The sequence below is a fragment of the Mustela putorius genome, unplaced genomic scaffold (assembly GCF_011764305.1).
Source record: "Mustela putorius furo isolate JIRA1106 unplaced genomic scaffold, ASM1176430v1.1 tig00000596_pilon_pilon_pilon, whole genome shotgun sequence".
Taxonomy (NCBI): Eukaryota; Metazoa; Chordata; class Mammalia; order Carnivora; family Mustelidae; genus Mustela; species Mustela putorius.
The window spans coordinates 12,969,707-12,995,841 of NW_025421428.1; the positions used below are offsets into that span (position 1 = coordinate 12,969,707).

The window sequence follows — 26,135 nt, forward strand, 5'->3', positions numbered from 1 at the left end:
TTTCCAGGACCTTGAGGGTGCTAGTTGCTGTTAGGGAAAGGTCATTTATTACTGTCTAAGAAAACGAGTCATGAGACCCTTCAGATGTATATCGATAGGTCATATGCTTCAGGGATGGTTGCCAACAAACATATATCTTGGGGGATGGAGATAAAGGAAGTCTCCAAAGGGATTTTTATATATTAAAGTGGACTTCTAGGATCCTGGGGGTTGGGCTAAGTGCCCTTTGCCCGTAGCCAAGTGGTAACATCGAGGCGGCTGAGTCCTGGAGGAATGTTGCTCTGCCTGTTTCAAGGACTTGTCAGTGGGCTGTAGGTAATAAGGAAATTTAATTTTTCTTTTGCACATCACCTATGTCTACCGCCTGACTTCCTCTGTGTGAGCTGCCAAGCGGTTTTGATTAAAAGTGTACAACCTAGGGGTGCCTGGGTGGTTCAGTGGGTCAAGGCTCTGCCTTCGGCTCAGGTCATGATCTCAGGGTCCTGGGATCAAGCCCCTCATCTGGCTCTCTGCTTCCCCCTCCCCCTCTGCCTGCCTCTCTACCTGCTTGTGATCTCTCTCTCTGTCAAATAAATAAAATATATATATTTTTAAAGTGCACAAACTGTATTTCTGCAGAAGTTTGGAAGTAAAGCAGGCTGAAGAAATCATAAGTACATAAGCACATACCACATCACACACCACCACCATCCAACAGCTGCTCCAGGCTTGGATGAGCAACCAGAAGTCTGTCTAGTCTGCTCTGGAAATGTAGTGCTGGTGTTGTCCACGGGTGGTCTGTAAGGCCTTGAAATGCAAATTTGCTGTTGGTGCAACTTGCCCTTGGTAAACCCTCTTACCCAGAGCCTTGTGGGTATTTGCATATTTAATGAAGATGATGAGGACTGAAAGAACCCACAAGAGGCTGGAACTAGAAGGAACGAGAGATCATCCAGGCCAGCAGTTCCCAAAGCACTGTGCCAATCTCCTGGGAAGCTTTTAAAACGTGTGGATTCCCAACTTGGCATACAGACATTAGGTGCTACTATTATGTCATATTAAGATCCACGGACATGATGAAGACACTGTAGTAATGTGGGAATGTCTCCGTTCTTGGCAGAGAGATACATGCTGAAGGGTTTAGGATCAAACAGGGGGCTGTCAACCGATTTTTTCAAGGTGATTCTGCAATGTGTGTCTGTGCATTGTGAACTTAGGTGAAATCTATATGGGTTTTCACTGTACTCTTTTTTCAATTATTCTGTAGTTTTGAACTTTTTTCAAAATTAAAAAAAAAAAAAAAGCCAAATGGGAAGAAGGAGGGTTTTTGTTTGTTTGTTTTTAAATTCAGGTTCCCAGATCTCATTTCCATATATTCTAAGTCAGTGGATCTGTATTTTTCCATTTCCCTCCATTCTGTTGCACAAAGTTGGGTACTACTAATCTCATTCTACTCTAGACTCTCCTCCTCACCCATTTCACAGGGGAAAAAACTGAGGATGCAAAAGGGTGACTGATTCAAGTTCACCCAAGTGGATTAGCAGTAACATCAGGCCCGGGATGAAGATCCCTATTTCATCATGAAAAATTTAACGCACTAGCCGTGTGTGTGTGTGTGTGTGTGTGTTTAGAGGACAGGAGAGTAATAAGGGGTCACGAGTGGAGTAGGGTGGGTGGAGGGAGGTATATTTGCTTTGGAAGTCAAGTGTAAATGCCCTTCTAGAACCCCCGCTTTTATCACAAGCCAGTGGCGATTCTTGGGTTTTTCTCATATCTAGTTATGAAAACTCTAAGCAAGTCCACTTTGGTGACCACCAATAGTTTCAAGGAAGAAACCAAGCCACAAGTTCGGGCGCTGTTGGCGTCCCGTCGCCATGGAGACAGACAGTTCCATTCTTTCTCAAGGGGTGATCTTGATTTTCTGTCTGTTCCCAATCCGCAGAGCGGTGCCCAGAAGTTCCTCTGAGGAACCAGGGGGCTTATATAGGGCTTTAGGGCTCCTTGCGAGGAGGGGGCGGCGCAAAGTGGGCCCTCGCCTCTCTGGAGGGGCCCAGGCATCTCGGGCCCACCCCGGTGCCCCGGGTGGTGCGGCCCGGGAGTGGTGGTGGGCCCCTCGGAGCCCTGCGCCCGGCTCCGCCAGCAGGGAAGCGCACCCCATCAAGCCCGCTCGCGGACCTCCCGCGACCTCAGGATGCCGGAGGCCAAGAGCTCCCGCCAGGACCCGCTGCGATGGAAGAAGCAGCCGGTGCGCCGCACGGTCAGCCAGATCTGCCCGCCCCCGCGGCGGCCCCTGACCGTGGCCGACATCCGACCCGGCATGGAGAACGAGAGGCTGGGAGTGGTGCGGGATTCCATGTTTCAGAACCCGCTCATCGTCAAGGTGAGCCGCCCCCACGCCCGCCAGCCCTCGGCGCTCGCCCCCTCGCTGGTGCACAGAGACCTGGATCCCCACGCGTCCGGGGCAGGTGGCGTCGCCTCTCTGCGCCTCCGTTTCCTAATCCTCGAGGTGGGATGGTAATGGCTCCCATTAACAGGAGTGATGGGGAAGACTGAACCGGGCCGCCGGCACAGCGGCCGACACGCGGCGAGCCCGCGGGGTTGGCTGCTGCTGTTTACCCGGGAGCCCGCCGGTGAGTCCACAGGGTGATCGACGGGGAACACGCACCCAGACTATGTCCTTCTCGGGGTGCGGGCCCCCTCTTTCCTCCCGCACGCCTGGGCTGCTAGGATGCAGCGAGGGTTCTGTATCTCTCCTGGAAGCATCACTTCACAAGTTAATTTCCAGCCAGTCATACTCTCACCCAGAATTACAGCCCGAAGAGAAAAGAGCGCGCATCCCTGCCCTGGGGGGCTCGCAGGCACGAACGAGGGTGGGAGCTGCGGCTTATTAACTAGATCGCCCCCCCTTTATTGCATGCTCTCTCACTTCAGAGGTTTCGGGACTGGCGGTCACCCAACGCTCTTCCCGGGGCCACCGGAAGAGTCAAGTTGAGGTTTGGCCCTCGGGGAGCGGATCCGAGAACAGGTCTGTCTTGCGCCACTGGGGGGCAGTGCGCTTTCAGAAATGCGCGCGGTGCCCGCAGCCGGGAGTGGCGCCGCGGTCACCACAGGCTCAGTAACAATGTATCAACGCCAGGAGCTCGTTAGAGCCCCGAGGTTTTTGTTGTTCTTTGGTGGGTTTTTGGTTTTTGTTTTGGTTCAGGGAATCTGGACTTTCTTAACATCGTGCTAGAATTAGCGGAGTTCACTGCCTTCTATGAAAATACTGACTCTCTCCTCTTGCCTTCCCCAAACTTTGTTCCTGACACCGCCCCCCACACCGCAACCTGCCTTATCACACTAGCACCCTTCCATTTACTATGCTCCTGTTCTCAGCACCCACACCCCCAGCCAAGTGGAACAAGGTCCTTTATTTATATTGAGGTGAGGAGGGCCACTCTCCGCAGACGGATGGGACAAATGGGGCTTACCTTTCTGGGATAAAGGGGAGAATCAAGTCCTCCATCTCTGATCCACTGCGGTTTTAGGGTTAGGCGGTTGCTTTCACAAGCAGGTACTAGTAGACCAGCTCCTTTCTACTGACATATAAAACAAACAGCGTTGTAGAGTTACTGGTGTTCTCCCTGGTGAATCAGTAGCATCACTAGTGTGAGATGCCCACCCCAAGCTATATACGGTTGACCTTTGAATGATGTGGATCTGCTCTTATCCAGGCCCATTTACACGCAGATTTAAAAAAAATAAATACAGTGCCGTACTGTAGATGTTTTTTTTTCTTTTCCTTGATTTTCTTTGTTGTTGTTGTTTCAGTTTATTTTTTAAAAATTTTAAGATTTAAATTCAATTAACTAACATACAATGTATTATCAGTTTTAGAGGTGGAGGTCAGTGATTCATCGGTGTTTATAATGCTCAGTGCTCATTACATCATGTGCTCTCCTTAATGTCCACCTTTGATTTTCTTAATAACATTTTTTTCTCGTGCTTACTTTATTGTGAGAATACAGTATATAGAACACATAACATACCAAATATGTGTGAGCTGACTGTTGGCTGTAAGGCTTCCACTCAACAGGAGGCTGTTAGTAATTAAGTTTTGGGGGAGTCAAGGGTTGGAGTGGTGGGGCGCCTGGCTGGCTCAGTGGGTAGAGATGTGACTCTTGATCTCAGGGGTGGTGAGTTCAAGCTCCATACTGGGCGTGGAGACCACTTAAAAAAAAATATAGTTGAGTTTCAAGCACTCGGGAGTCAGCACCCCTGACTCTCTGACTTATCTAGGGGTTAACTGTATGTGCATACACACACATACACACACACACATACCTCTAGGTATATGCACATGTATACACACACATGTACTACACATACATGTACATTTTATGTGTATATGTACACACATGTATGTATGTATACCATATATATAATATACACGTATGAGTAAGATCCTCCCTCCTTTCTTTTTCTTTTGCTCACGGTATCTCTCAAGAAGGACAGTATTTGGCCTCTGGATGGCACTAGTTGAACAGCTTCCAAATGAATTCAATCCCCAATTCCTGAACCTGCGCTTCAGGGTTGGAAGATTCGCAGATGACTGACCCACAGCCAGGGGTTCTGTCTTCAAGGCACGAGAGGAGGAGCAGGACCACCCTGGCCAGTGGTGACCAAGCCTGAGCCGCAGGGGGCCACTTCCAGGCCCGCTCCGGGATGATGCCTGGCTCTTCTCGGGTCAGGGACAGCTAGTCCTTCCTCTTTACTTGCCTCCCTCTGGCTCTCGATGGGTTCTCAGCTCCCTTCTGTAGCAGTTAAGATTATGTCCACATTTCAATATTTACCGCTGCTACAAGATTTCCCACCAAAACCCGGTCTAAGTAAAAGTTGCAGAGACATTGGGAGCAGACAGAGCCTTGACTCTTACCTTTTCCACACCGCTCCTTGCAGATGGGAACACTGAGGCCTGTGTACCCATCTGTACCCATCTGTGGTGGGCTCTTTGCCCAAGGCTGTGGCAGAGCCTGGGTCAGAGGCTACGTTCACTGGCTCCCAGCCCAGCATAATTTTCCCACTCCAAACAGCTTCCTATACTTAAATGAAATTTAAATTACGAAAACACTTTGGGATTTTCAGCTTTAAAGCAAAGAAGATTTGAAAGGACTCGTGATTGTGGAGGCTTTAAAAACGATTTTTTAAAAATCTTTTGCTGGGATTCTGTTGAGTCTTGGCTTGTGGATTTCTTCCACAAGCCCACGTGTCCAGACTCCCATGTGAGTGTGCACCTTCTCAAGTGTGGCAGAAGCGAGAGTGCCCTATCCCGAGGGTGTCTTTAAGGGGATGAGGATGAAGTATATTCTGGCCTTGTCGGAGTCTGGACCTGAAGGTTGCCTCTATACTGAAAAAAATACCACCTTAGAAATAGTCATCGATTCCGCCATATGGGGGGGGGGCAGTTGTTGCTCAAATTGTTTTCTCGAGTGAAGAGGACCAGGATTTGTTTAATTGAAAATGCAGACACACCGTCTGAGCAAACCCAACACTGCGATTTCACACCCGTGGAATTTACCAGCACGGATACACATCAGTTATTCAAAAATGTGTCTGTAAGATGCTACAGTAACCCAAGTGAAAAGTGAAAAACTCAGACACCCAAGCTGGTATTTCATCTACAAATGCTCAACAACTCCTTGCCTCATTTAAAATCAAGCCCACCGGTTATTAGTGGGGTTGATTGAATCAGCCGGGTGTTTTATGTGGCCGCAAAAAAGAAGTAAATATTTTCCATTAGAAAGGGCTTCGACTCTATTGTATAAAGTGACGTGCAGTTAGCCAGTGTTCCTTCAAATGTGACTCTCTGGGAAGAATGAAATTAAACAGAGAAAGAACCAAGCTGCTTTCTGCTTGATTCCCATTCCCCCAGAATTCTGTGACTCAACATAGGATCCTGCTACAATAGCCTTCAAGGCTCCTTCACAAAAGCTGTCAGGGTGTACCCTGCCTGCCTTCGGAACTCAGCTGATATCCTGTCAATACAATTATAGGGGAGAGACTGCCTGGTTTGCTGCACTGACAGCCTTGAATCTTCTGTCACCCTGAGAGGCAGGCAACGTACAGGGGTGGAATTGATTGAATCGAGCACCCTTAGAAAGTGCACAGGATCGTGGCACCGATTTTTTTCATAATTTATTACTAACTTTGTTTTTCTATGGGGGTTTATGTCACAAATAAGAAGTGGGTATATTTATGAAATAGAGTCATAAAATCACATCATTTGGGGCTGGAAGGAGGCTTGCAGACATCCGGTCCAATTTTTTTTTTTTTTTTTGAGGCTATTAAGGCCCAGGGAGAGGAAGAGACTCCCCTCTGCCCTGGTCACAGAAGTGGGATGAGATTCACGTCTCCGGACTGCCAGCCCCTCGCTCTTCTGGCCACATTATGTAACCAGTTAATTAATGACAACTGAGATTGGTTACTTCTGTATGGCAGGCAGTGCAAAAATGTTCACCAATGAACCTGATTCCTGCATCATTTTCCTCAACTTGCCTTCCAGTGTGAGCTCACCAATTTCCCGGGATTTGCTGGCAGGCAAGAAGTGTTTATTGAATGTTTTCTATGTGCCCTAAGCTCTCCTGGGAGGCAGGGGAGGGGGGCAGTGAATAGAAACAAGTTCTGATCTCAGCCCTTGCCCTGCCCACAAGGCACAAGGAGTTAACAGTTGAGCTGGGGCGATGGAGTGTATACAGGCATACTGCTTAGCACAGCGCTTGTGTTAAAGCAAGTTCTCGGGTAATTAGCCCTTACTGTTGCACGCAAACACACACACAGGCACACACATGCATAATAAGGTAAGCAATGTCACGGGCCCCTCCTTGCAAGTTTCAAGTGCAGTGCACCAGCCAGAGGGTCCGGATTTAGAGGGAGGGAGGCCTGAGCAGGACTCGGTGGGCTTTATGAGGGAACAGACCTGGAACTGGACCTTGAAGGGTGGAGAGTTATATCCCGATCAGGGGTGGACTAGGAAACATTCAGCCCTCTGGGGTCAAATGATTTCACTGTCCTTAGATCCTATGTGTTCAAAGGTTTCCCCCTCACATGGCGTTCTGGGTTCTCGAGACTGGGCGCCGCCGCTGTGATTACTATCGTTGTCATTATGGTCATTATCACTGTCGCTGCGAGGAAGCAGTTATTTAGAGCCAGTGGGTCCAGACTGGACGCTCTACAAAGTTAGGCCGCCACACCGTGCCCACTAATGGCTTTAGCGTCTCTAAGTATTGATGCCGGTGAACATCAATGCACAGAAACAAACAGAAAGCAGGCGGGCAAACACACAGCTGTACAAATATCCCAGCGTGGGTCAGTATACTTACTACATTTGAGTAAAATCTGAAAATGTTACACTCGGCTTTATCTGGTGAAGAGAATATAGCTCTGATTGCTCAGATCCTACTATATTCCGTGGCGACGTAACAGGAAAAAATAAGACGTTATGAGGGGAATGAAGGAGTGAGCTGCCCATCGTAAGGGCCCCTCTCGGCTGGCCAGTAGGTCGGGTTCATTTCTCTGGGGAAAGCCATGGGTCTCTCTCTCTGTTTTCTTCTTTTTAAATCAAAGCCTCCCCCTTCCCGGTGCCTAGGCACACTGTTTGGTGAGCAGGGGCTGAAGCCATGAGCTCATCTCGTTCAGCCTCAGGCCTTTTCAGAAAGCCCAGTTGCTCCCTCTCAGGCTTTTCACCACCCCCTGGGACGGCTGTCCCGAAGGACCTCCTCTGTCCCTCTGGAGAAGGTGTGCTCTGGCTCTGAAATGTTAATGCAAATAAACCCTCAGAACTGGGGTTCCTCCGCTGTGAACCCAGCCACCTTCTGATTACGTGGCCCTCAGAACACTTCAACCTGGTGGGAAGGCCAGTCCCCCAGGAAGAGTTCTGAACCCACCATGAACAAGTCAGCCATCGCTTCCAGCACCTTCCAGAATCTTCCATGCTCAAGTGTTGTTCATTGTGTAATTCAGGCTGCTTCTCTTTATTTGAAAGACAAAGTGTTCTTGATTGCCAACTGGCCCTGTGGACAAAACTTCCAATCCCCGTTTTCTATTGCGCTGGTTTTCAAGCTGTTCAGTGGAAGCACTGGGGTTTCCATAAGATGTCTTGGTCATACTTTTATGTATTTATTTATTTTTAAGAAAATGCATCTTCAGCTATTTAAAAAGTGTAATGAAAAGGAAACTCTGTTAAATGTGTTCTGTATGATATACTCACACTGGGGACCACCAACTCATTAGCAATGGAGTTGACTAGTTTGGGGTTTTTTTTTTTTCTGTGCTCGTGCTGGAGCCCAGGAGAACATGTCACGGACAGGGAGTACTGGAACCAAGCATATTATCATTCTGGACTTTCAGGCTGGGCGAATCTCTTCATGTGGGACGGTGTGCCCAGCTCTGCCGTGGCCTCTGGGAGCCGGGCTCCGTTCGAACTCAGACCATTGCTCTGGTTTCAGAACCTTCTGGCTGATCAGGCAAAAACAAGCGAAGGCACAACATAGTCTCAATCACAACTACGTTGTGGTTGGTTTTAGTGTGTACTATAAATGTCGTGTGCTTCTTGTCCGACTTTTGTGTTTGTTAAAAAAAAAAAAAAAGAGAGAGAGAGAGCATTTGTTGTCATTGGTAACAATTCAACTCTCCATGAAATTGCTCCTTGACTCCTTTCAAGCTCCTGGGTCAATGAGACCTGTTAAAACAATTCGGGGCTGTAGCTTTCGTTCTCCTATGATCAGACATACACAGATGGAGTCATAACCAGGCAGATAGCCACCTTCTGGACAGAAAGGTCACATCGCAGATGGCAGCCTTTGGATCCAGGCAGATCCAAGGGTGAGCTCTGTCTCAGCCACTTTCCTGGGAACATTTCTCACCTTTGAGCCTCAGTTTACTGTCTGTAAAATGGGTGATAGCAGCTGGCACCTGGCCATGGGGGACTCGTGAGAGCTCACCGAGATGACGTAAGTATCCTGGGCCCAGGAGTGCCCACTTCTGTTACTTTTCTATTATTCTGATTCCAAATATGTGTTCCTCCAAACAGCCTTTGTGTTCTCATCCACTGGCTTCTAAATACACGTGTAAATCCGAACTTAGAAAATAAATTTATAATGACACAAATTCGCCAAAGGGCTGCGTTCTTCCCCTTTTTGGGCTCTTGTTGAAAAAGAGTGTCACCCGCAGATGGTAACCACACTTGGTGAGCATTTCGTCATGTGTATAATTGTCAAATCACTATGTTGTTCGCCTGAAACCAATACGATATTACATGTCAGCTCTACTTCAGTAAAAGAAAAATACCATCATCCAGCTCGTCTCAGGTTTCTTGCAACTGTGCGCCCTGGCCGAGGTTGAGAACCATCTGGTTTCTAGCTCCCTTGAGGGTCCTTGGGCACGTGGCTTAAATTCTGAGCATCAGTTTCCTTATCCATAAATCATGGGTGCTGATGGCCTCACTGACTTGTCAAGGATGCCACGAAGACTGATTTAAATGAGCTACTATCTTACTGAACACACTGTGACCTTCTGGAATTGGACCAGGACTTCTCAACTGAGGGAGGTGTCTCTGCTCCCCAAGGAACATCTAACATGTCTGGGGGCCTTCTTGGTCATCACCACTGGGCTGGGGGTGCTGCTGGCATCGACTGGGCCAAAGTCAGCAGAGCTGCTCAGCATCTTCTCATATGCCTCCAACCCCCACAGCGGGGAAGCATCTGGTCCCAAATGTCAACAGTTCCAGGCAGGAGGAGCCCTGAATCAGAGAACGACCACGTGGAGAATCCACCGTGAGCTCCCACATGGTCCAAGGGCCCTGGGAACCCCGTACAAACACCGTAGAAATGAGACTGCTCTCCTAATTGTGTCTCCCTCGCTTGTTTGCCTCTGTCTCCCCTTCCGCACATCTTATGGCAATTTAATTTATTAATTTATATATTTATTTACTATTTTTGGAGAGTGGGGGCGAGAGCATGTGCGGGTGGCGGTGCGGGGCGGACAGAGGGAGAGGGAGAGAGACACTCTCAAGCGGGCTCCATGCCCAGCGCAGAGCTGGATGCAGGGCTCGATCTCACGGCCCTGAGATCATGACCTGAGCCAAAACCAAGAGTCAGATAGATGCTCAACCATCTGAGCCACCCGGGTGCCCCATTTTATGACAATTTTAAATCTCCCCCTTTCCCTCAGCGACAGCTTCTGAATGTCTGGGGTCTGTCTATCTCTGGCCTCACCCATGTTGTAGTTTAAAAAAAATAAAAAGCATTTTCAACGATCTATGCGGTGTGGCGCAGTAAGTCCTCAGATAAATAAGTGGCGTGGGGGCTGGGTGTCGGGTAGCCACGGGTCCCCGCGCAAGCTCCATTTTCCTTGTCTACTGCCTCCAAGGGTTTGGTTTGGTTTCTCCCTGCAGAAATTCATGTAGGATTTTAAATGGAATTGACCTCGTACACCGGAAATTTTTTTAAAAAGATTTTTATTTATTTATTTGACAGAGAGAGACACAGAGAAAGAGGGAACACAAGCAGGGGGAGTGGGAGAGGGAGAAGCAGGCTTCCTACTCAGCAGGGAGCCCAATGCGGGGCTTGATCCCAGGACCCTGGGATCATGACCCAGGCTGAAGGGCAGATGCTTAATGACTGAGCCACCCAGGTGCCCCGGGGACACCACAAATTGAGCTCATGGTGGGCTGGAGCCCCATCATGGCATAGACGTTATAGTATTATTGTGGCATAAAGTATAACATCTCAGGGAAGCACATAAATGTGCTTTATAAAAAAAACAACTGTATTTTTCCATCCAATAACTTCAAGGCACAGCAGCGTTCGGTCAAGAAGTTGACTCATAGGGGTCAATGAGCGGAAAGGTCAACATGCGTATCACACGGGGCAGCGGGGACAGCGACCATTGTGGAAAACACATAATGAGCCCAAAAGAAGGACTTTTGATCTTTTATATGAACCAAACAATACATATTTGGGAGACCAATGAACCCAGAAGCATACAAGATACATTTTCTTTGCCTGGATCAAAACCTTTTGTGTTGGTCCAGAGGAATGAAAGGGGAAGATTCAGAAAGTCTTGGATTCTAGGGCCCAGCATCAGTGAAAAGGCCACGCCTTGGCCCGATGGCTCAGCACCGCATTGAAGCTACGCCACAGGACCAGAGAAAAAGCCCTAGTGAGCTCGGACGCCACAGCCCCCCACAGCAGTGGGCCACCCAACGAGACACTGGGAGAGGTGACCTTTTAAAAAAATGGTATTAAATCATGTGTACACCCAACGTGGGGCTTGAACCCACAACCGAAGATCAAGAGTCGCCCGCTCCACCGACTGAGCCACCTGGATGCCCTGGGAGCGGTGATCTGTAGGCTTTTGCGTTTCAGTTGAGGGAATTAGAAAGTTTGCTGGCAGCTGAGGTGGGTAACCTTACTGGGTAGTAGTGAGCTTCACATTCAAGTGCCATCTTCCTGTTCCCACTGGGTAGAATTTGCATTTATAGCCCCTTCTATCCCCTTCTGAGTCTTGTGGAGGGGGCAGAGAGGTTGGCTTGCTTATTTATTTGTTTCTTTGTTTATTTTTTAGTGTGTATTTGAGACTCTTAATGGGCCCATCAATCACGGAGCAAATATTTAGTAAGCCCCTACTATGTGCAGGGCCCTGGTGGAAACGTAAGATGTCTGAGGATTCGTTTCCAAGAAGGTTATGGTCTGGTGAGGGGAGAACCAGACCTTGCACATCACAACCAATAAAAAAAGTTTCTAAAGGCAAGGGAGACGGGAGGGGAGGCAAGAGGAGCCGTGTGTCAGGGGCTTGTGCACCGGGGCTGGGGCATGCCGGGAGAGGAGGGGTACCCAGAATGGGGCTGGCCTGAGCAAAGGCACGGAGTCGGAGATGGACAAGTGTCTTCTTGACGAACGAACAACTGTAGGACCCTGGGTTCACTGTGAGGAAAGAACCAGGAGATATATTCATTCACTCGCTGCTTGAATTGCGAGACCTTACCGAGCGCCTATGGTACACAAGGCTCGGAGCTAGGCACCCAAGATGTGGGGTAAACTGACCTGGAGGTGGGCGATGCCTTCCAAGCGCTCATAATCTCGTGAGCCAGAAAAACAAACAGCTAAATGGGGCCGATGCAGGGGTCGTCCCCCTCCGGGTGGGATCCTGGCTCAGTGCCGAGGGCAGCACCTGGGCTGGGGAGGCAAGGGAATGAATCAGACTTGAGCTGACCCGTCACACAGGGGCCGGTAAGCGGGTGTAGGGAGCCGGGGGGCTGGGGAGAGGTGGACCCAGGTTCCCTGTTCAAGGAACAGATGAATCATGTTGGAAATCAGGTCCAAGGCCTTGGATGGGGCCACAGGCAAGGAAGGAAACCCGAAACTAAAGTTTCGTTCACTTCAGGGTAAATCCAACTTCCACAGCACGGTGGGGGTTGGGGCAGCTTTCCAGGAAGAGTCGCGGCGTGTTGAAAGGGGCCTAGGGCAGGACTGCGCCGATGAGCAGATCGCAGAGTCCTAGGTTCTGGTGACCTGTCACAGTTCATTCTGTAAGCATGGCACCGGGCACACACTGCCCCAGGACCACAGTGATGAACTCTTAGTCTCTTATTGACCCTGAAACTTGGGAGGGTCTCAGCCCCGGTCTACACACCTGAGTGGCTTCCCCTCTAAGAGTTAGCCGGAGTTGACCTTCCGTTTGCTTGTTTGCCCGTTTGCAGAATGTGTATGGAGGGGCGGGTTGGTGCTAGTCCAAGTCTGACCTTGAGGGTAGCTTGACGGACAGGAGAGCCTTCGTTTCTGTCTGCCCGCTGCTTGCAAGACCTGCTGAAGACAGACGGCAGGGCTGCTCTCCCTGATCTATGGAGAGGCTCCTTGGGGGAGACATGGACGCTAAAAGGGGTCAACCAGGAGGCTGGGGAGTGGTCTAGAGGTGCTAAGTTCAGAGGTGCTGGGGGCAGAGTGTGCATGCGTCTGTTTGGGTGGTCCATCAGTGGAGACTGGTCCAGGCAAAATAAGAGGTTTTGTGCCTCGAGGGCGAGGAGGTCTTTGGAGCTCTGGAAGCTGCAGCGAAGGGTCAGGGACGGAGTCCTGAAGGGAGGCTGGGCAGGGAGTGAGGCCGGAGCTGGCAGAGGCCTCCAGCCGGCCGTGAACCTGCTGGGGCCAAAGGGAGTGGGCTACACGGGGCAGAGCGCGGAAGGCTGACGGTCCACAGCAGGACCACGGTGCCATCGCTGCCTTACCTGCGCTCGGGGGGGACACAGGCCAAACAGAGCAGGGAACCCCGTGGGGGTTGGACTGGAGGAAGCCCCAGGGCGCCTCCGCTGCTGGAACTGACATGGGCAAGGTCAACACGGCCCCTACCAGGCCTCCGGGGTGGGCATCTGGGCGCACGGCGAGGGCTGGGGCTTAGCGACTGTGATTTGTTTCTTACTGCAAATAAAACAAGCGCCCCCCCCCCCGGCCCCCTGCCCCAGCCTGTCACGCTCCAAATTTCCACCGGGCCGTCGGAGGGAACCTGCTGGAGTGCTACCGAGGGTCCTTCTGGGGCGAGAGCCGGGCTTCGCCGCTGCCTCCAAAACCTTTATGAACTGTCACTGCAGATTTTGCTCATGCTGGAGGCACCCAGTGGGCATACATTCGGGGTTTGAGCAAGTCTTTCAAAAACTCCCCTTCTAAGAGGAATGCGTCTGCTGGCGTTTCTGAAAGCTCCGTTTTTTCTCAGGCAGCCGCTGGCTTCTTTCTGCCGATCCTCCCTGAATCTGCCGGCGAGATGCTGGCGGGCCTGACTTCCCAGGAGTGGGAGCACCAGGAAGCTGAGGCCTGGGGTCTGGGTTGCCAGGAAGCTCTTGGCTGCAGCCCCATTCGACCAGCAGTGACCCCCACCCCACGGTCCTGGCTGAGAGCAGCGGCCCTCCATAGAGCCCCCTGTGCGGGCCCTTCTCAGGCACTAGCATCTCGCAGTCTCTGCAACCCTGCAACCGTCCTAAGAGATGGGATTGCTGAACTTCCATTTTACAGATGGGGATGCTGAGGCTTAATGAGGTCGTGCATGTTGCCCACGGTCAGCCAGCCACTGCGAAGGAGGCAGAGCCCGGGCTCCAACTCCACCACGGCCCGAGGTCATGACCATTGCACAGACCAGAAGAGCTTGGCGGCCATCGACGCCGCCGTTTGTTGAGTTTCCACGGAGTGCCGGCCTCCTACACACAGGATCTCTGCAAGGTCATCAAACTTGAAGTCATGCAGAGGGGTCAGTGGGGGAGGAAGGGCTGGTGCTGTGGCGTGGGGAGTCCCCAGCTTGTCATGGTCCCTCTGTGTTGTGCCACACTGTCCCTTACCCAGGAGACAACTTTGTCTTGATGGAGGAAGAATCCAGTTCATCTTCCTCATCAAATCCGCGTCATCAAATCCAGGGGCTCCCGGGCAGTTCAGGGGGTTAAGCCTCTGCCTTTGGCTCAGGTCATGATCTCAGCGTCCTGGGATCGAGCCCCACATCGGGCTCTCTGCTCAGTGTGGAGTCTGCTTCTCTCTCTCTCTCTCTCTCAAATAGATAAACAAAATCTTTTTTTAAAAGTCCACATAGATTTGAAGGGTCAGCATTTCTGTTCTCGAAGAGCCTCTTCGGGTACCTGCACACACCTAGAAGGGGCTGCAAGAGGCTGAGATCAGGGAGGCCCGGCAGGGGCGGGGTGGCCCAGACCAGGAGGCTGCTAACAGAGTTGGTTAGGAAGAGGAGAGGGCCCCCTCCCCACTCCAGCCTGGCCTGGAGCAGCCTCAGGAACTGAGCAGCCCTCGGCCAAGAGGAGGGAAAGTCCTTTTAGATGTAGAAACGGCCAGGCCAGGTGAGCTTGGGTGGGAAAGTCTGGAGCGAGCTTAATGTGAGGAAGACAGAGCGGGTCAGGAGCCTGCTCTCTGGGTGGATTATTGGTTTCAAGAAGAGGCAAGCCACAAAGAGAAAAGACGCGTGGATCCCCGGATCCCTGGTTTCGCACGGAAGTCTGGTGTGCAGGTTATTCGAAGCGCACACATCTACCAGCTACCAGGTTGGGGGCACAACTGGCATCCAGAATGACCAGCACGGCCTCCCCCTTTCAAAGGCAAGGCACCCCCTCCTCGCTCCCACCCATCGCCCTGTCCCCTCCCCGCCTCCTTAATCAGCGAGAGCAAATTGTTATCAGATTAGCGCCAGCAATGAAAAGCACAGTCCCCGGCTCACACTCCCAGTTAGTTAGCATTTAGATAGACTGGGACAGGGGCCACAATAGGCATCAAAGCCCTCTAGGGCTGCGGGAGGGATTAATTTCTTTAACCAACAGGCCTGATCTGGCCTAACTCATTACCTTGCCTTGTCAGTGTGGATGTTAGATTCGATTGAAGATTATACCATTTAGGTCTGTCTCTTGTTTTCCACCGAAACCTGGGGGGGTACTGAGTTGTACAGGCTCGCGCAGCCCGCGTCAATACTCAGCGGCCTGAGGTCCTAATTCTGCTTCATTTAAACTTCATCAACTTTTCCAATCAAGTGGAAGGATCCGAAATAGGCTCTGTGAGCAGAAAGGCCCGCTCCCTTTTGTCAGATAATTTATTCTGTTTTCTCTTCCCTCCCAGCCTTGCTCGCTTTCTCTCTCCAGCCCGGCTCCCCGCGCCCCCCTCCTCACCCCGGTGCTGAAAATGAGATTACAGTATTTAAATGACTATGATAATCAATCTAGGGACCGGGAGCTGAGATTGAGGTTAATTATTCTTAGCAGAACAAAGAAGCGTGATGCCTTAGGGGACGCGGAGGTGCAATCTGGGTTTCTTGCTTGTGTTTTTTTTCTCCCCCTGAAATTGCAGTTTTAGGAGTCTTTTCTTGTTCCTAACTAGGTGCCGAGTATGATTCTTAGCGGCGGTGGCCCCTAAGAGAGCAGAAATGTAATTTTGAGCTGATAAACAGCTAACGGCCTTCAATCAACAATTTTAATAGGAAAAAAAAAGTCACTTATATGGTATGAGTACAGATCTAATGAAAGGGTGATCATTTACCTTATTTATTTTTAAACAAGCTAGGAATAATTTCCCACTGTGTTAGAACTAGTAATTACAGCCGCGCGGTGCACCCGTAAACTTTTGAATGAAGAGCCTTGTCACTCAGGTGGGTTTCTCCCTGGCAGCTTTTGCCGCTATAAAAGTTGAAATTTTGTCATGTTTTGGCTAATTGGAAACAGGGTCATTATAGCATTGAAACTCGACATGAAAGTGACTTGTTCAATTGTTACCTGAAGCATTCACAAGCTGGCCAGTCATCGTGCTGGTGTCTCCCCCCAACCCCAGCTTCTAAAACAGAGAGAATCAAAATATGTATATTTCTTTGTCTCCCTCTGCTATCTTGTCAGAGCTGTTTTACATGCTGCCACCCAATGTTATCTTTTATTTGTGTCAGGAGGAAGGATTTGACAAGTTCAGTATACAATGTTCATTTGGCAAGGCAAATTTTTCATACCAATTTTGAGCAGGAAATGAAACTATCTTTCAACGGAATGAGCAACATCATTTTTGGACAGACTTATTATGAGAGAGGATTGCAGAACTTTATTTCCTCGCACGATCCCGAAAAGTCGAATCCATTTTTTTTTTTTAGAAAGGAGGATTTGGTTTCCACGCTCAGCCTTAGTTGGGGGGAAATAAAAAAGGCTCGTAATGTCTTCAAAGAGGGATGCCTACTGGTATAGTCCCCTCCCCGCTCCCCACAAGTTATTAATAGGCTGGAATAAATCGTTCCTCTTCTATATTATAATGACTTTGTTTCAGGCCCTTTAAACTGTGGGTGAGTCCCTGACAGTTCTCTGCATTTGCAAAGCAAAATATTTAATAACCACCGAGGTAGGAAGGAGCAGCAAAGACCATAAGCAACCCGATTTGTGGGGAGTGGAAGCCCCCCCCCCACCTCCCCATCCTCTTTCCATCACTGTTTACCTAAAAAAGAAGACTCGCTCACCTTCTGCGCTACCAAATTCATTGGGGGCAGTGGTTTATGGTGACATTTTTCTTTCTTAAAGCAAATATTGACTCACCACGGGGAAATTAAAACTCCATTAGGCATTGCTACATTGTACAGCGGGCTCCATTACAACAGCCAAGCCACGATTAATTGGTTTCTTCCTTAGGAATAATTCAGGGAGGGCCGAGGCAAAGGGGAAAGAGAAGATGGATCGAAACCGTAATTTCTTAAAATGACACCATCTAAATCAGCCCAGGTGATCATTACGTGGTTATTAATCTAAATAGAAAGAAGACGGCCGCCGCCTAATAACACGATGAATTTATCAATGCAGGAAGCCCGCGGCCGAGTTATTTCCAGTCTGGGGAGAACACATTGCAAGCCGCAGCACGTTGGCCAGCCTCGGCCAGGTTTGGGCAACTCAGGACTGCCCTCCCAGGAGCGCCAGCAGCTCCGATTTCCCTATTTGGGTGTAAGAGGTTTTCCGTTCCAGAGATAAGAATCCCCTTCCAGCCTGTACCTCCGCTTCCTCCCTCATGCGAACGCACTCCTTCCCGGCCCCGCCCACCCGGCGGCCCCGCCCACTCCTTCCCGGCCCCGCCCACTCCTTCCCGGCCCCGCCCCAATCCACCTGCCCCATCAGGACTGCTCTGGTCCTTCCTGGGACTGGGGACGCTGCCCTCCGCTTGAGGTGGCTAGGGCTGCTGTGACACATGACCACAACGTGGGCGCCTTAGAATCAGTTTATTGCCTCCCAGCCCTGGAAGCTGGAAGTCGGAGCTGAAGGAGTTGGCAGGGTTGGCTCCTTCTGAGGGCTGGCCGAGAAAGATCTTCGGCAGGCCTCCCTCTCTGGCTTGAGGATGGCTGTATCCATGTTCACATGGCATTTCCCCTGCATATGTGTTTATGTCCATATTTCCCCTTTTTATAAAGACACCGGTCCTACTGCATTGCGGGCCCACTCTACCCCATTGTGACCTGATCCTCATGAATGACCCTCGAAATGACCCTGTGGCCAAACCAGGTCATGTGTTGCGGTATGGGGGTAAGACTTTGACAGGTAATTGCTTTGGGCTTGGGTTTTGGGCCTCGGTCCAAGAGTTGTGGTAAGGATAACGGGGCTATCAGTGGAGAGGCATCCTTCTGTTGGACTTGAGGCTGCCGTCCCGATGAGGGCTGTGGATATAGCAACATTTAGAGCTCTGTGGTCCCCCTCCATGTGGTGTGGACCACTCATAGGATAAGCAATAACATATGTTCTTGTACCATCTGTGGTACTTTTACCTTGTATTTTTTTTCTTAAGATTGTATTTATTTATTTGACAGAGAGAGAGAGAGAGATCACAAGTAGGCAGAGAGGCAGGCAGAGAGAGAGAGGGAAGCAGGCTCCCTGCCATGCAGAGAGCCTGATGCAGGGCTGGATCCCAGGACCCTGAGATCATGACCTGAGCCAAAGGCAGAGGCTTAACTCACTGAGCCACCCAGGCTCCTACCTTGTTGATATTTAATGCTTAAGCATATCTAATTTGGTTCACTGGCCAGCTATCCGATACTCTTGGAGGGCAGATTCCATAACATGTGCCCTTTTATCTTCCACAGAGCTACTTATCCACCCATCCATGCGTTCATCCATCTCTGTCTTAGTCAACAAATACCTTAGTATTTACTGAATTTCCGATATATGTGCCTGGTACTGGGCTAGGCATTAGAGAGAGATTGATGAACAAAATCTGACGTGATCATTACTCTGTGGAGCCTTCCAGTCTAATTGGGCAGAAGAGCATTAATCAAAACATCATGAATAAGCGTAAGATTTCGAGTGTGGTGAGAGCCAAGGAGGAGAAGCTTCTGGGGCATCTGGGAGGCTTCAGGTGGTCAGGCGCCAGGGAAGTCTATTCGGATAAAATGAAGACTGAACTGAGATTTGAATGGACCAGGGGAGGAACATGTGTGTGTGGGGTGGTTTTGGGGTGGGGTGAAGGGGACGGACAAGGGCATTCCAGCCATTTAGAAGAGTGTGTGCAAAGGGCCTGTGGTGGGGAGAGTATGGGGATTCAACTGGATGGTACTGAAAGAAGTCCAGAGTGGCTGGGACAGGGGGATGGGAGATGATGGTGTGAGGCAGGGACCATGCAGGCCCTACCTGAGGCCAGTCAAGGAGTTTGACCTGTAACCCAAGAGTAGTGGAAGTCAGTGAAGGTCTTTAAGAAGGGGTTAGGACTGGGAGCAGAGGAACACAGTCACATTAGCATTGGAAAGGCTCTCTGGCTATAGAGCATAGATTGGAGTACCTGGGGTAGCCGTGGGCAGATTGATTAGGGGGTTTATGGAGTAATGCAGGAAGGAGAGAGGCTGAGCCAACCTGACTGCTCAAAAATCAAGCATCTCAGTCCCTGATATTGCCCCAGAGCCACTCCCCTTTTCTGTGTGTTTGACCTGGACTTGGCATTTTCCTGAAAACTTCCTGGTTCCATAGCAATCCTCTCCTACACAGAGTTCTGCTGGTGGTTTCCTCTGGTTTTGCTTTTCTGTATGTCTCGTCCTGTCTGATCTGGATCATTGGGGAATTTCTTAAAGTTTCTGGTTCACTGTTGGGGCTCTTTCTTGTTTTCCTACACTATATTGGGCTTTTCCTTCTGAAAAATACTTTTTTTTTTTTCATGGTATTTTGGGAGGGTGGAAAGGTAGACACATGTGTTCAGATCATCTTTTGGAGCCAATCATCTCATTTCTCCTTCCTAAGATGTTGTAAGCATTATATCTAGACAATCTCAGCAGAATCTCTCCTCTTATTGGAGGTAGCTGGGAATTCAGTGAACATGGCCGGAGGAGGAGGCACCATTTTAAGCCATTTTACACACCAGAACACCGTGCTTCCTCTGGTCATGGGGAGTAAGCTCCTCTCAGACCAACCCTGCCAGAGATCCAGAGTTATCTCAGCCCAACTCTGGATATGATTTAAAAAACAAAGAAACACCCCCCCAACCCCAACTACCCAAATTCTCTAGAAAGCCAACAAACACAGGTGGATCCAAAAGCCAGATGAAGAGCTGGCCCATGGAAGAAGAGAAAGCAGGAAACGTTCTTCTCATTTGGAAAATGACTCTTCCTGAAAAGCCAGGCTACTGGACGTGCTGTACATGGCACCTAGAATTTGGATAGAAACCTATGGTTCTATCCAGCCTGTGGTTGAAGAGCCTGAAGATAGAATTTGAGGAAACCACAGTCACTGGGAAATGAAGGAAGAACCCAAGAAAAGAGAGAGCCAGAAAAGAGAAGTCCTAATTCAGGATATAAACTCTGCCTAAGTTTTTGGAAGATTCCTGAACACCCTATGGGTGGGACAGACAAAGGCTAAAATAAGTCAACCTGGATTTGAGCTGCTGCCCATCACAGAATACAGAGTTTTTAGTTTGAATTTAATCAAATTAAAGTTAGCCACTTGCAAACAAAATAAAACAGAGCAAAAAATTCTTAGGAGGAATATAACTTAATGCAGAGTCACAATGTCTAGAGTATATTTCAGAATACTTAACATGCACAGAAATAGGAAAACATGACTCACTGTCAAGTTAAAAGACATTTAATTGAGACAAACCTCATAGGTTGCTCATATTTGGAATTAACAGTCAAGAATTTAAACATCTGATCTTGTGGGTTCCTTATGGGCAGGAACCAGGTCTCATTCATCTTTCTATCCCTAGTGTTGGCAGTGCTTGGCACTAAGTAGGTGCTCAATAAGGCTTGTCGAATGAGTGAATAAATAAATGGTTTAATGAATACCTAGAAGACTGTTTCCTGGTAAATAGTAACTTAGGCACTTCTGTGGGCATCTGAATTTATTTCTCAATTCAAACTTGACACACTTCCATTTGAACATATAAGGACACGGTGTTCTCCACGAAGGAGCCCTCAGCTTTGTTCACGGGCTGTGAGCCTGCAGGTCAGCCTCGAGGAGAAGCAAAATATCTATGTGCAGAACTTTGTATCATTAAAGCACAATTCAGGATTTTATTTTTTTAAGTCATCTCTATACCCACTGTGGGACTCAAGCTCATGATCCTGAGATCAAGAGTCACAGGCTTCACCGACTGAGCCAGACAGGCGTCCCTCATGGAAACACAATTAATAACATTAGTGCGTGCATTTTCAAGACCACAAGTGCCTAACAGCGTGGAAACGCATATGGGAACTTGTTGGGGGCCTGGGAGATTGTTTCTGGTCTGCCTCTCGATTTGAGCATTTAACAAGTAAATCCAAAGGGGGATGTGGGAGCCGTGGTCCCACTGTCAGATGAGCGTTCTGCTTGGGCAGCTGGGAGCACAGAGGGAAAAAAGAGGGAACACATGGCGAGTCCCACACTAGAAAGCACTTTTCCGTGACAGGATATTGAGCTGTTTGGTAAAGCCCAACATTACGCTTGAACTCTACTTGAATGCTCAGAAAAGGAGCATTGTTCAAAGAGAGTTAACATGGACCCGGCGGGACCCCCTTTCTTTTGCTGCCTTCTGAGGTGGCTTTGTGGGCTGTAATGATTTGTATTGTATTTATAAGCTGACAGGGTAGTCCTGCGAACAGCAGGGGGAGAAGCCACCCAAGCAAGACTTCTCAACCCTGCTAATTAAAACAATCCTTCCTCCCCCCACGAAGGCTAATGAGACAGAAAGCGAGTGGGATAAAGAAAATGTCAGCACGAGATTGCCCACTTATTTTATTTATTTACTTAATACTGTAACTTCCATTTGGGGGTTCTGAGAGAAAGAGGTTTTCAAAAAATTTGCTAGAAGACCCTTTCTTATTCATCACGTCTCCACACGGCACGATCTGCCAGCAAGCGTATTTTTTGGAGCAGGAGAATTTATTTCCAGTTTTCAGTACTAACAATATTCTAGGAAGAGGCCTTTGCCTATGTTCACTTGGAGCAAAATAAACGTGAAAGGAATCTGTATCCCTTTTCAGCATGTCCTCCCCCAAATCCAAGAGGCCAGTTTGCTTGTGAGAGCCCTGCCCCCGCCCCTCCATGGGGCATAGGAGGCCAGTGGAGGTGAAGACGTGTCGCTGATACTGAGTGGTGTTTGGTGAGGAAAGTGCGCTGCGCTCAGACGGACTGAACCTTGATCCCATCAGCTCCACCAAGATGGTGAGAATTGAACTCGTATGTTACTGATGGAGCCCAGCATGACCTGACCCTTCCATAGCATGAGGGCGTCCCAGCGCCTCCCACCTTCATCTCAGCCCCTTAAGTTCTTGATGATTTCAGCTAATGGTTTCACTGGCACCCACTGTCCATCCGATGGCGGAAGAAAGGGAGGGAGGGAGCGTTGGTTCAACTTGGTGTAGATCCGCTAAGTGCGATTTTGATGCTGGTGAGTCTGAGTTTTTGTTGCCAGAAGGTACTTGCACAAGAAGGTGCCGTGAGGCTAGGGGTCGTGGTCCCTCAGCAGCAGGTGCTTGTTACCCGGAGAATCAAGGGAACCCAGACAAGAGATTCTGGTTATGGATTTGGTAGGTCTATTCATTTCCCATGGTGGCCATAACAAACCGTCAAAAGCTGGATGGCTTGAAACCACGGAAATGCATTCCCCCCCCCCCCCCCCCAGTTCAGAGAGCATGAGTCTGAAATCAAGGTGTCACCTTGAGAATCTTTGAGATAACTTCCTTGCATGCTTCAGCTTCGGGGAGGCTCCAGGCGTCCCGTGGACTGAATCGCTCCCCCTTTTTCTGCCCCAGCGGTCACATGAGCGTCTCCTCTGCGTTGGTCTCCTGCTGCGCTTTCTTATACGGACACTTTTCTCTGAATTCGGGACCCATGTGGATAATCCAGGGTGATCTTGAGATATCTCACGGTCCTTGACTTAATTATATCTGCAAAGACCCTTTTTCTAAGTGAGGTCACCCTCGAAGGTTGTGGGGGTGCGTCTTTTGGGGGCCACCATTTAACCCGCCGTAGCGGGATTGGGTCAAATCAAGCTGAGTCAGTCATTTGATGCCGGTCAATCAAATGAGCCTCTCCCACCCTCGCTTCAAGGAAGAATTTCTTCCTGCCTCTTTTACCCGGCAGGAAGATACAGACAGAGTGACTTTTGTAAAAAGAACATTCAGGAAAGAACACAGAAGAGAGTAAGTTTTTAAAGACCTTGCTCACGGACCATTCCATCCTTCCATATTTAAAGTTCATGCAGTAGCCAGTAAAGGCGATACTTAGGAAGACTTCAAACAAGGGGGAGAAATGTTCATGACGTCATGATAGGCGAGGGGAAGAGCAGAACGTAAAATTCTACCTCTGGTTTGGTCACAGGTTTGCAAAAATTATTTTTGTCCCTGAACAGAGCCTGCAAGGGAAGTCTGGAAAATGAAAGCAGTAACAATTATATGTGTGTGTGGGGGGGTGGCGCCTGGGTGGCTCAGTGGGTTAAAGCCTCTGCCTTCAGCTCAGGTCATGATCCCAGGGTCCTGGGATCGAGCCCCGTATCAGGCTCTCTGCTTAGCAGGGAGCCTGCTTCCTTCTCTCTCTCTCTGCCTGCCTCTCTGCCTACTTGTGATCTCTGTCTGTGAAATAAATAAATAAAATCTTTAATTAAAAAAAATTAAAAAAACAATTATATGTGGGGGATAGTCTTCTACATGGCTCTCGCCCATCACAATTTAAAAATTCCTGTTATGAAGATAACAAAAAATTATAAGAGAGGTTGCCTTCCAAGGGGAGAGGGGAACTCCTGAGAGATGGGAACAAGAGGAAGACATTCTTCATTTTTCACCTTTTGCATCTTTTGAACCCTGGGCCGTGTGCATATAATGCTCATTCAAAAACACCAAATGCGTAAAAAGGTGAAGTCCTGTTATCATAAAGCCTCTGATCACTGTCTCCACAAGAGCTAAGCCTGCTCTGCGAGCACTGCCTTGGCTGTTTTTTCAAGATTACTGCATTTATCATCGTGCTCTGTGCTGGTTTGTATGCCCCTTGCATTTGGAGTGTAGACAAGAGCAGCTGCTAAGTCCTGGAGGAGAAAGACAGTATGGTAGACTCCAGGAACAGAAAGAGGGTCAGTATTTGCAGGCTCAAATTTGAGGCAGGACATGGCAACAGAAGGATCTAGAAGGAGTCTTGGATGCCATGGTAGGAGTCTGGGCTTTGTTGCAGGGCAGCAGGAAGCCTTTGAGAGGGACACGATCACATTGGCAATGATCACTCTGAGTGTGGGAAACAAGTATATGGTATTTTCACCGTAGAGATATAACAGACATAAATAAGTCTCAAGAGTATAGGGTATGTAGGTAACAGTAAAATAACTAGGAAGTGATGAGTTTTGAGTATTTATTATTTATTTATTGAGTATTTATTTATTTTAATATAACTTATTTAATTGAAAGATCATATAATTTAATTTTAATAAGGACTTTAACAGTTGGCTTGCAAAACACCTGAATATTTAACAGCTCTCGTGAGCTGGTACAAAGTGGCTCTGCACACCGCTGCTTTCAGCTGAGTCTTAATTGTGTATATTTTAGGAAATTATAATTGCCACTACACAGCGGAATCTCTGGGATAAGAGGATCCCTGAGTTCCCCCTTTATTTTGCAGGGTAGGGAAGATACAGTCATTTTAAAGAGTGGGGGAGAGAGGGCAGGGTGGGGCAGAGGGAAAGAGAGAGAGAGAGAGAGAGAATCCCAAGCAGGCTCCACAGCCAGCACGGAGCCTGACACAGGTCCCAACCTCACAACCCTGAGATCATGACCTGAGCTGAAATCCAGAATTGGACCCTTAACTGACTTAGCCACCAGGAGGCTGGTGGCTTTCTTTTTTAAGTAGGCTGCATGCCCAGTGTGGAACCCTACACAAGGCTTGAACTCACAACCCCAAGATCAAGACCTGAGCAGAAATCAAGAGTTGGACGCCTAACCCACTGAGCCACCCGGGTGCCACTTGGTCACTCTTTCTAAATAAAGTCTTAGGAGGAAGTTGAACATGACATTTCACTTGCCTTGGGCCCAGCCCTGGGTCTCCCAAAGGCCTGGAGGATGCAGGTGGAAACTGGCCAGCCAACGAGGGGCTTCTGCGGTAGGAGCACACGGGATCAGCGTTCCCTGTCCCTTTACCTGCTTAAATCCCTGGCATCGGCTCCCCGTGGTTAAGCCGCTCCGGCAGCATCTTCCTCCCCCCACCCACCTCTAAACTCTGGGCTGATCGGCCTCCATCTCCCCAACCCATCCTCAGAGAAACCAGCCACGGTTCCAAGTCTTCCTCTGGTAATCTGCCTCATCTACATGACAGAGCTGGACTCTTCCCTGTCCCTTGATCTCGTGATTCCCCCCGAGGGAAGAATGGGAAATCCCGTGATCAACAACAGCCGCAACAGCAGAAATATGAATATCCCCGTCTTCCCCGCCATCACCATCATCACCGGCATCACCGCCATCACCGGCATCACCGTCATCACCGTCATCGCCACCATCACCGTCATCACCGTCATCATTGTCATCACCGTCATCACCGCCATCACCGGCATCACCATCATCACTGTCATCACCGTAATCACCGACATCCCCGCCATCACCATCATCACCGTTATCACCCTTATCACCAGGATCACCAGATCAGCAGCAGCATTCACAGTAACAGCAACCCACACTCACAGAGTCCTTTTAGGAGCGGGCACCAGTTTTTTTTTCTTTTTTAAGATTTTATTTATTTATTTGCCAGAGAGAGAGAGTGAGCGCGCACAGGCAGGCCGAGTGGCAGCAGAGGCAGAGGGAGAAGCAGGCTCCCCGCCGAGCAAGGGGCCCGATGTGGGACTCGATCCCAGGACGCTGGGATCATGACCTGAGGCAAAGGCAGCCGCTTAATCAACTGAGCCACCCAGGCATCCCCGGGCACCAGTTTTAACATGCATTCTCTCACAAAATCCTCCCAGGGAGCCCTCCAGAATAGGGACTATTGTTATTCCCATTTTACAGGTGAGGAAACAGAGGCTCACACTGCCAGTGAGCGGGGAAGCCAAGATCTGAACCTCAGTCGGGCTGACACCATTGACAAGCTGTTGACAGTGATGATTAGCAACCAGATATGACTCGAGAGTTTACAAAACCCCGCTGCACCCATCATCTGCCACCACCCCGTGAAGCCAGCGTTAATTACTGTTGTCATTTGATAATCAAGG

The 26,135-nt window shown here is 49.3% G+C and overlaps 1 protein-coding gene across 1 annotated transcript in view; it reads left to right on the forward strand.

The window, feature by feature from the left end:
* Window positions 1-2,062: 2,062 nt before the first annotated feature.
* CFAP77 (cilia and flagella associated protein 77) overlaps window positions 2,063-26,135 on the forward strand; it is a 121,616-nt gene continuing 97,543 nt past the window's right edge. Inside the window, exon 1 of the mRNA XM_004757064.3 lies at window positions 2,063-2,359. Coding sequence (XP_004757121.1) covers window positions 2,171-2,359 — 189 coding nt within the window. The 5' untranslated portion in view covers window positions 2,063-2,170. The remainder of the gene's footprint in view (window positions 2,360-26,135) is intronic.